This window comes from Polypterus senegalus, chromosome 3 (genome assembly GCF_016835505.1).
Source record: "Polypterus senegalus isolate Bchr_013 chromosome 3, ASM1683550v1, whole genome shotgun sequence".
In the NCBI taxonomy this organism is placed as follows: Eukaryota; Metazoa; Chordata; class Cladistia; order Polypteriformes; family Polypteridae; genus Polypterus; species Polypterus senegalus.
Genome location: NC_053156.1, coordinates 53,863,047 through 53,874,444, shown reverse-complemented (window position 1 = coordinate 53,874,444; position 11,398 = coordinate 53,863,047). Strand labels below are relative to the sequence as shown.

The 11,398-nt window shown below is 40.7% G+C and overlaps 1 protein-coding gene across 1 annotated transcript in view; it reads right to left on the bottom strand.

Moving 5' to 3' along the window:
* Positions 1-2,771: 2,771 nt before the first annotated feature.
* The window catches only part of LOC120525147 (kinesin-like protein KIF1C), a 95,127-nt gene continuing 86,500 nt past the window's right edge, over positions 2,772-11,398 (bottom strand). Inside the window, exon 22 of the mRNA XM_039747211.1 lies at positions 2,772-11,303. Within this exon, the coding sequence (XP_039603145.1) occupies positions 10,137-11,303 (1,167 nt within the window). The 3' untranslated portion in view covers positions 2,772-10,136. The remainder of the gene's footprint in view (positions 11,304-11,398) is intronic.

Below are 11,398 nucleotides of genomic sequence, written 5' to 3'. Positions count from 1 at the left end.
ATTACTACATGTAAACTGAGAAATGAATTCCTATTCTTACTGGACTGTTAGGACATGGTGCAGCATATTGATTTTCTCACCCACTATGGTGGTCATATACTGGACCTGATCTGTACATCTGGATTATCTGTTGGCAACACTTATAGCATTGATTTGGGACTCTCTGACCATAAAGCAGTGCTTTTCACTGTTTCATTACCTCTCCCTCTTCTTTCCTGTAAATGTCAAATTTCTTTCTGAAACCTTAAAAATATCTGTCCCTCTGTTCTTGTTAACCACTATAACTCAGCCCTTCATTCAGCACTCGATAAAACAGCTCTTTTAAAACATAAGGAGGTTTCCTTTAAGTGTTCAGCTCCATGGTATAATTCAGAGCTACGATCTATAAACGCAGCTGGCCGACGCCTTGAGAGAATGTCATGTAAGACTGGCCTCACTGTTCACATCCAGGCTTTCTCTGACCATCAAAGGGCTTACAGGGATGCACTAACTGCAGCCAAGAACGCACATTATGGCAGAATAATAGAAAGTGGCCATGAAAACCCAAGGGTTTTGTTCTCTGTAGTTAATAAATTACTTCAACCTGCATCTAGTCCAATTACCTCCTCTGCTGAAGTCTGTGAAAAATTCCTCCACTTTTTCCGCAATAAAATTAAAGATCTAAATAATTTAACTAAAATAAATCCATCATCCATTTATATTCTACCCCGTTTTCCCACTCCATCCATCTCCTTTTCTAAATTTTCACCAGTCACATCGGCATTTGTTAATGACCTGCTTTGTAAGATGAGGCCAACTACTTGTGTACTGGACCCCATCCCCACCACACTTCTTAAATCCTGCCTTCATGCCATTTTCCCGACTGTTACGACAATAATCAATACATCCCTCGACTCTGGGATTGTGCCAGACACTTTTAAAATCACTTCTGTAACCCCCATGTTAAAGTCAGGTGGTGACGATCATAACAATTTTCGGCCTATTTCCCACTTACCTTTTCTGTCAAATGCTCTTGAGCGTGTTGTAGCCTCCCAGCTCACCAATTACTTAACCTCTAATAATTTGATGGAACCCTTTCAGTCTGGTTTCGGGGCGCAGCACAGCTGTGAAACTGCTCTTCTTTGGGTAATCAATGATTTGCTTATGGCAGCAGACTCTGGACAAACCAACATATTAATTCTGTTAGACCTCAGTGCAGCATTTGACACTGTCAGACATGACATTCTACTGTCCAGAATGGAGAACATGCTGGGTATCTCTGGCACTGCCCTCCATTGGTTCAAGTCCTATCTGACTGATTGGCAAGTGTTTGTTAGTCTTAGCAACATCAGATCCAGCTCAACATCAGTCACACAAGGAGTTCCTCAGGGCTCTGTCCTCGGCCCTCTTCTCTTCTGTATTTATATGCTTCCCCTTGGCCATATTATTCATAGCTTTGGACTGGGTTATCATTTTTATGCAGATGATACTCAACTCTATTTCAATGTTAAAAGTGGAACTTCATCAGAGTTTTTTCAGCTCACAACTTGCCTCAGTGAAATTAAAACCTGGATGGAGCAGAACTCTTTAAAATTAAATTGCAACAAAACTGAAATCCTGCAAATTGGCACTAAAGTGCTACTTAAGAAAATGAGCTCCTTTTCAGTCACTCTTGACGGTGATCTCGTCAGACCTTCTTCTGATGCAAGGAATTTTGGAGTCATTTTTGATTCCTCCCTTTCTTATTCCGCCCACATAAACCACATTAAGGAACTTTCTTACTTTCACCTCCATAACATATCCCGTGTTCGCTCATTCCTCTCCTTTTCTAATGCTGAGAAACTTGTCCCTGCTTTTATCACATCCCGCATCGATTATTGTAACTCGCTGCTGGCAGGTGCCCCTTCTAATCTTCTATCACAGCTCCAGTTGATTCAAAACTCTACTGCAAGAGTCCTTACTCGAACCAGCAACATCACACCCATCCTGCTTCGCCTTCATTGGCTCCCTATGTCTTACAGGATTGAATATCCACAGCAGTAGAGTGTTATACCATGTTAGCCATAGATTGATACAGGAGAAAGTAGGGTGAAATGACACCTTGCCTGATGAAGGGGCCTTAGCTGCCTCGAAAGCTTGCATTTGTAATCCATTTAGTTAGCCAATAAAAGGTGTCATTTCACCCAGGATTGAAAATAAAATTCTATTAATATCCTATAAAGCTCTAATGGCCTTGCACAGGACTACATAAGTGACCTTCTAAATCACTATGCTCTTGTTTGCCTCTGATTCTGGTAATCTTGTTGTGCCTCACACTAACCTGCACTCTATGGGTGATAGTGCCTTCAGCTCCATAGCACCCAGACTTTGGAAACACATCCCGACATTAATTAGATCAGCTGACTCCATTCATTCTTTTAAAAAACAACTTAAAACTCCTCTATTTAGGAAGGCTTTTAACTTAACTTAACATTCTGCCCTTTCTTTCAGTTTACCTCCGTCCAGGTGCTCAGGATAATTTGTGTGTCTATTATATCACAAATTAGGTTGTTAGTTTTTTTTTAGTATTGAATTTTGTATTTTACTCTGGTTTATTGTTCTTTATTCTATTTATGCCTTGTTATCTGTTTCATTGTTCTATTCAGGAAAACATTTGTATCCAATGTTACATATACCCTGCTGATTTTTTTTCTAAGGCTCTGTGAAGCGCCTTGAGCATGGGAAAAGCACTATATAAATAAAATGTATTATTATTTTATTATTACAGTGTATACAACAAATGAAGACAGCAGTAGGATTTCACCAAGCTTTATTGGTCTGAAAGGACACTGTTGAGCTTCTGCTCTGTAGCCTGGCGTCTGTACAGACTCACTCTCTCCTGGAAGTCTGCATGTCGCTTTATTTCTTTCCAAACAAAACCTCTCTTTCTCCTTAATCCAATTCAAATCTTCTTACAGGAACACAAATACAACAATACAATCAACCAGCAAAAGTAAACATTAGCAAAGACTGTTAGAAAAAAGAAAAGAAATGCATGCTCCAAAAAAAAAAAAAGAGAGAGAGAGAAATAAACACCATTTCAGATATAACTCCTCAACCCTATGACGAAGAAAATAAAAAACACAAAAGTGTACACAAAATAATAATTATGTTTTTAGACGCCATTCATAAACCAAATATGAGGCTCTGGTGGGGCCCAGGGGCTACAGCATGTCTTAGCAGCAATATGAGGTGTAAAGCAGACACCAGCCCTGGACGGGATGCTCATGTCTGCCAGGCCAGACCCTCAGCCCAGGCCAGTTAAACTTGTAAGGTTAAGTGAAAACAAAGGGGAACACAGGTAGAACATGCAGACTCCACAAAGGTCTCATAATCCTCACCAAACGTGTGGAGCAACAAAGGTCAGCAACAACAAGGCTCACTACCCGCCTCAAATGTTTGCATTTAGGACTGTCTGGTTAATTTAAGAGGAGCACTAACCACCTGGCCACCGTGCTGCCCCCAACATGCCCCAAATGAAAATGCATCAGGCAGATGGCGAGCCTCACTGCCACCAGCTTGTCTTACTCCCCACAGATGCCAAGGCTCGCTCTTTTCTGTACAATTTGATTACTCTTGGTTCCTCTGTCTGATGTACAATGGAGAGAACCCTTCTAGCATCATGCTGACCTTTGATAGCCTTTGCAGAAAAGCTACTACTGTATATAAAAATAGATTTTTGTTTTAAGATTTACCAGTGGCTGTCCACTGCCTTCCCACACCAGTTATTTATGGGAGAAACAAAAGTGGTACTGTTACAAAAACATACACGCCATCAAAAGCCTCCTCTCTGATACTCTAAAGCCTAGAAAACATGTTACTAACAAGGATCTTTTTAATACATTTTTTTCCAAACAAATAAACTACATATATATAATAATTGTGCAGATATAACTAATAGGATAAAAACCAATTTGGAGCCTTGTAAATTTAAAAAAAGTGTTCAGAATATGCTTTTGTATGGAAAAAAGAGTTAATTTAAACCACTGAAACAAAAACAAATTATTAATCCATTTAAAACACTACATCTATAAAGAAAAAGGAAAAAAAGAAAACACACATGACCAAGTGGAACTGGGCACTCACTGGTCAAAAGCAGCACATATGAAAGTGGAGCAAGATTCCGTTAATAGTGAAAGCGCCAGAAGCGACGTGATTCTCCTAAAATCTACGAGTGCTACAAAGCTCCTTTGGTAGTGTACTAACCATTTTAAAGACAACCTCCTGTAAGCTTTCTCCATCCTTCAACACTGCACATGGCTGCTTTAGAGGACCTCCGCTGGCAAGGAGTCCCCTACAAATTAGGGTTGGACTTTTTTGTTGAATTGCCCACAGTTTTCTAGCAGTTAAAATATACCCCCCAATAAGGAAGATGATCAAGTCAATCACTTCAGGCCCACAAGGTGGCCATCCCAGCATCTTGGAAGTTATGCTGCATGTCCCTGGCCAGCACTTGGTACCACAACACCAACATCAGCAGACTTCTAGTGCAAGTCGGCTACCCACTACGCCTTGTGGAGAAAATAGAAAAAGTCTTCATTAGCAGCTTCTTTTGTCACAAGGCGGTTTAGTGGGATCAGGCGTGCCAGCACATGTGTAAATAAACCAATCACATGCTCACACACACTCACATACACATACCCACATGTGGCAATCCACTCCATCCGACTTGAAAGATTCTTTGGAGAAATAAGCCATGTGGACAGAGAGAGAAAGAGAGACAGAGCGAGCTCTCCCTGCTGCAGGGAGAAACTCAAACTGAACTAATTCCCACTCTACCTGTTTGTCACCAAGTGGCATAACAGTGAGACATGAATAAAACGTCACTAAAATGGCAGATCCCAACCCAAAATAGCTTAACTATTGATAGGGAGGATATCCAACATGTCTGAAACCCATCAACCACCGGCAAAAACCAGTGCAGCTCTGATCGAGACACTATGTAAGTCAAGACGAGGAGTGTGGAGAACCTCAAAATGTTTAAAGTTGCCACACTTGATAGTTGCATAATGCTTTAATATGATACTTCAGATCTCACCCTTAAAGGTCTGAATCACTCAGAGCCATCCTCAAACACAGTGGACACCCCACCAAGTAGCTTTGTCATAAGCAGAATTGTTAACCATGAGAGCTACTTCATACAAGGATGTCTTGAACATCACAGTTCATTTTGATACTGCGGACTCTGATACTAAGGTGACTCAGAGCACTTGTAGAAGATTAGCTATAATACCAAACGTGGCATCTATGCACAATGAAAAGTCTAAGGTCTTGGAATAACCTAACTGCCGATTAGAATCAACCCCACTAAGTTTAATGTGCATGTGTCAACTGTACACCGACAAGAGGCCTGGGCACAGTGCTAGCAAATCCATCTTGAATCAAAAAACTGTCATTCAGTAGAGTTCAGTACCACCATAACTCCATTCCACTCCACTTACCTTCAACTTTACTTCCACAAAACCATTCCATGGCACTTCCTGGAGCCATCTTACCCATCACTTTCTTACAATACCACTCCATTCTTTCTGTCCCTTTCTAAGTCTTCATCTATCTTACTCTTGAAAACAGAACCAAGTCGGAGCAGAGGCAAAGCTTTCAAGTGCCAGGATCTGTTCAGGACAGGAAAAGCAAGTGAAATCGCTCACCCAAGCTCATCCAACTTACAAATCCTTCACGTTGTGTTCTAAAGTCATGGTGTGGGTTAATAATAAACAATTTGGGGGGTGATGGCAAACTCATTCTGCTGATTGTAGGCAGCTGTGATGGACTGGCACCTCTGCAAGGTTCTACCTGTGGATCTCCAGCTCCCTGTAAACCAGAACTGGACAAATTAAGTGCCAGCTCAGATTTTTGTATTTTTTAAACTTGGTTGATAGTTTTGCATTTGCTGGTCTAAAGCCTGCAAATAATATAAAGGATGCTATATAAACATGACAGTGACATGTTAAGTGGCAGCCCTTTGTCAGAAACACAAAATGAAGTCCCTACTTTTATCTTTTCTTAGTGGAATTCACATATCCTCTTGAATAATGCAACACTAAGAATTTTTCATGTCACTTTGATTTGTGACCACTTGCTTAGGCTTTTCTTGGAATTTCTCAGTCATTTATCTTGAATGTTTTGAAAAAGGTACATTCTGATGGTGTGCTTGATGAAAGATACTTTAAAAAGGACTAATGATAACACAGTATATAAAAGATTAATCTTTTATTTAGCCCTTATGTAATATTAATAGGAATAATTAGTATTCTGGGCACCGTGCAGGCAGCTGCCTTCATAGAAACTCTCTCCTTTTTTTTGATAAAACACATTTTCTAATCTCATTAATGTTAAGATTTCACCTCTGGTTTGTTACTATCAATTTTTAAATGGATTTTTAAACTGAAGATGAGCTGCTGTTATTTCAAACTCAGATCTAGGTGTTGGCCCATCTCCACTGCCTTCTGGACGAGCTGTAAACTTCCGATGGTAAGCGTAGAGGATCTGAAGGCTACCTTACATCTAACATCTGAGGGAGACTGTAGGGAATGTTAAGTGGGATATAGCACCGCGTTCACAACCGCTTAGGGGGTTATCACCTTATCAATGGAGCAGCTTGTCCAAAGATGGAAAGGATGACGTGAGCAGAGTGGGGATGAACGTAAGGTGGAAATGATTTGTTCAATTGGGTTTTTACTGTTAAATATGATTCATTTTTTGATTATATATTATATATATTGAATTTGAGTAACCTTCTTATTAACTGATTACTTTTGCCCTTAGCACTCTTAGAAAGCATTTTAATTAAAGCCTATTGATCTGTAACCCAGTCCCACTGTTACTTTTGCACAAGGTTAGGTATTGATAAAAGAACCAATATTATCAAGTGGAGCAGAATTCTGACTCCAAGGGTCTGTTTATCAGTAACTTGCAAGGACATGAAAAATGCCCACTAATCATATACTGTTGTAATTAATAACTATGTATTTAAGAAGTGTAATCAACAGTTCTAACTCAGTCATCTACTTCATGGTGCTGTGGTGATTCCACACATGTGTCAATGAAGTATTCCTCCCATCCCTTTGGATGAACTTGGTGAGTCACAATGAGTTCAGGTACTATGGAATTTTAGTAGAACTGGCTTAAACGTCTTACTTCATAGGCTGTTTTAAAGCTTGATTGGTTTGATCTGATACAATCATATATAGTGGAAAAGATAGGAAGGACTGGAGATTTCTGTGAATGAATTACGGTAAATATGCAAGTATATTATAATTAAAACTAAAATGTGTAATCCAGACATTGAAACGCTGACTGAATTCATCCACGTTACTGCCTAAGGAGATAATAAACATTAATCAGGACGATGCAACTTAACTTAGCAATAGAAACGCTTTACCAACACTATAATGAATGAATCATTCTTAGCTTAGAATGCTGGGGACTTCAACCACGGAACTTTGGCAGAAACAAACTTCTGTCAGTATGCTCTATTTGCATACACAAGCAGCTGGACCTGCTCAATCCAAATGGTTAATGCCTTAAAGCTGTGGCATCACTCGGCAGATCCGACTACATCTTACTACCATCTACAAGCACATTATCAGGAGACAGCAGCTCTCTTATTATCCAAGCCAAACGTTCTTGTGTTTATTCTGGGGGTTGTGGTTTGTTATAATAAGTATATTTCTTGTCGTAACTAAGCAGTTCACTACAATTTACAATGTGTGTTTATTTGTATGTAACAAATAAAACTTGACTTTACCCAAGATGACTTAAAATAGACTACAGTTTATTAGCATAATATTTATAACCAGGGAATACATGTAGGTGAGCTAAGGTAGGAATTAAACTGCGAATACATGTAGGTGAGCTAAGGTATGAACTGCCAGTTTTTTGGTTTAAAATTCAATAAAGCTGACTGGTACAGTAGGTGGCTTACTATATAACTTCTTATTGGTCTAAGTGTTAAGAACAATTTTAAAAAATACTTCTGTCAAAGTGTATTATATATGCATACTGCATGGTGTTTTTATGTTCTTTATGAACAGTAAAAGAGGAAATACACTCTTATCATAGGGTTATCATAGAGTGAATTTAAAATCCACTGCCTTAGCCAGCCAGGCCCATAATATCCTTGATTTGCACTACAAATCAGTTTCTCTTTGTCCACATCTATGGCACCTTGAGCTGCTGCTTGTCAAATCAGGAGGCAGACACGTCAGAAGGAGTGTTGCTCCAGTTGTTCCTGTTACATGATGTCAGAATATTCACTTTCACACATCTAAGGTAGTCTTATAATGAAACTGAATACAGAGGTAAATAAAATAAAGAAGTTTTATGGTAAAGCTGTGACAGACAGTCTACACAGTGGTGGATGACAGACCTACTGTAGCTCCTCAGCTGTGAATGACATTTTTGATGTGTTCTATGACTTGTCCTTCCTAAGCCAATAAGATGTCAATAATCAGTGAAAGTGGCCTTGCCATTGGCACTGATTTATTTATACTAAGCATGGTCGTTATTGGGCTGTTGGACTAAAGACCTTAGTATATATACAGGATTTTTATTGTGGTAGTTTTATATAATGTAATGTGGTTTTCTCAGAATGTCCCTAATCCAGCTGAAGGTCACAGTGGGCTAAAGCCTACCCTGTAGCAACAGGTGGTACTGGAAAAGCTCTGGCCAGAACACCAGTCCACTGCAAAGTCTACTCAAACATGACCATGACGAATTTGGACACACCAATTAATCAGGGGAAATCTGGCTTCTTGTGAATGTGTACTCTATGTTGAGCATCACATAAAATAATGATTGAACAAACTAGCAAGTTATTTATTCACATAAAGCTAATGTAAGTAGAACGTCTACCAGATTCTCAACCAATGAAGTGTAGTGAGGTTAAACAGAAGGTCAGAATTTCATCAGGTGAGTAAAGATGGACAAAGGTGCTTGGCTTGAACAACTGCCAGTCATTCTAAATGCCTGTGTACACAAATGGAATTCACTCACCCTGAGGAGAGCCTCATACTTTCCAAAACAGGTCTGGCACCTGAAGGCTGGCCTCTCTATACAACCTACAATGCAGACTTGGCCTGTATTACATATGATGAATGCACTGATTCTCATCACCCATGTGCAGGAACTCATCAGAGGGCCATTCTTCCTTCTATCAGAAATTTTTTCTTATTATGCTTCTTGTTTGTTTCTGAACTCAAGAGCTTGGGTTTCAAATTAGCCTAGTGATGTTGTCACAGAGATCATTTTAGGCTATGGGTTTGCGTTCTGCTACTTCAAGTGCTCCTGTGAAGTGGGCTATTCCGTGAGTTCTGTTTAAACATGACTTGACATGTTGATCATCAGCAGGCAATGGTAGTCAGCACTTCCTCACCTAATGTGCATAAATGTGAAAGACACATAGGACACTGAATGTAGCACCTCATGAAGGGAGTTCCCATCATGTCAGGAAACGTCATTATGAAATTAAATTGAAACACTAAGCAAACACCTAACAACCTGGAAAAACAGGAAAACAAGGCCTGATTAAGCAAGCAATTCAGCTAAAGTGTGAAACACCATCACATTAAAGACTGTGGTTGAATAAAATCCTACAGATGCCCACCCCCTCCAAATTTTAAGCTTATTCACCGAGTTTAGATATAGAGTTAGCCTTCAATTAACAACATAGTTGGAATGAAAATCAGCAACCTGTAATGCTCTCAACAAACAGAGTTGGACACCTTTGCTCAAGAACATGAAATACAGAGCCTCATCCAAAAAGAAAATTCTAGGCAGAATGTCTGAATCCTCATCACCACCAGAGTTTGTCTGTGGAAATCAAAGCATGGTAATCATAATGACAGAACTTGGCACCTATAATCTTCCTTTCAGTTTTTTCTTACTTCAGAAGAATGTGGTCAACACTGAGTTAGCTGGTGATTTCCACAGCTTTACCAAAGAATCAGTGATGTGCACCAGGAACAACACAGCCCACCAAAGGGGGTTCCCATTTTCCTTACATGCAATCTCTGCCCCACTCCCTTTGCACTTCAGCTCATCTTCTCTAGCAAGTAGGTCTACACACGCACTCACACAAGCATACAAAGTGCACCCCATCCCCCCAAAAAGTGGCGGCATCAAACTGGCGTCTCACGGTTTTTCAAATCTGGAGCCGAGAACTGCCGCCTCATTCGAGGAGGCGTGGTGTAGCCCTGAAACTTAGACTGAGTCGGGCCAGCCCTTTCCTGATGGTTGTGATGCGGTCCATAGTTGGTAAAATCCGGTTGGGGGTTGTAGCGCCCCATTCCTGTTTCTGGGAAGTTTGGTCGGATTTGCTGGAAGAACAACGGATTCTGCAGTGGCAGCTGTTGGTGATATGGGTGGTGATGGTGGTGGTTTGGCTTGCGGGGTTGAAAGTGCTCTTTGGGGTGATGACTTTCTCGATCTTGAGGGTTCGAAGTCTGTCGGTAGACCTTGGGCCGTCCCTGTGAGGCATTGTCAAAGGAATTTCTACGGTAGAGTTGCTGTTGGTAATGGACATTGTGGTTATTCAGGTTGTCATACTGTTGATGTGGTGGGCGGTGGCGTTTTTGCTGCTGAGCTGGCTGATGTGCAGCTCCTCCAAATCCATGCCACACTCTGTGAGGGCTAGGAGTCCGTATTCTAGGGTTGCCCCCTTGCATTGTCAGCTTATCGGGCAACATCTGTATTCTCTGTGGTATTGGGCTGGGTGCACTTACTGCTCCCACAGTAAATTCCATTTCTGGTCTAAGACCAGGAATCAGTTCCATCAGTTGGGCTTCATTGCCACTCTCGTCACCCAGTACTGAAGGAGAAGGCTCGCTATTAGGCCTTGGTGTAGCCATATAGTCTCCCATAAGCATGAAGCCTGAATTAGGACCCCATGAATTGCGATGCTGTGGATTGCTCTTGAAGGGGAAACGCAACTTGCAGTCCAGAGGGGGAATGAATTTCCCTGGACCAACATGGACTCTCTTGCGCAACTGCTTAGCAATTTGCTGTTGCTGCAAGTTCTGGATGCGGGATTGCTGCTGTTTGAGCCAGCGTAACCGACCACGACGGAAGGCAGGGTCCTCTTCCATAAGTTTGGTGACACGCTCCTGATTGGAAAGGTCCTCCAAGAAGCCATCATTTTCTAAGCTACTCTGCTGGCCATTTCCTTCAGTGTCTTCCATCATATAGTCGTTTAAAGCCATTTTCTTGAACACAGGGGATAAACTCCGGTCAGCACTACTGTTATGATTATCATCGCTGTTAGCCATGTCATCTATAGATGCCTCATCCTGAAAGGGGGAGAATTAAAAAAAAAAAATTCAGAATTTCAACATTTCTTGAAATTTGTACTATCATTTTATTTTAACGTGTATGTTTATGAGCA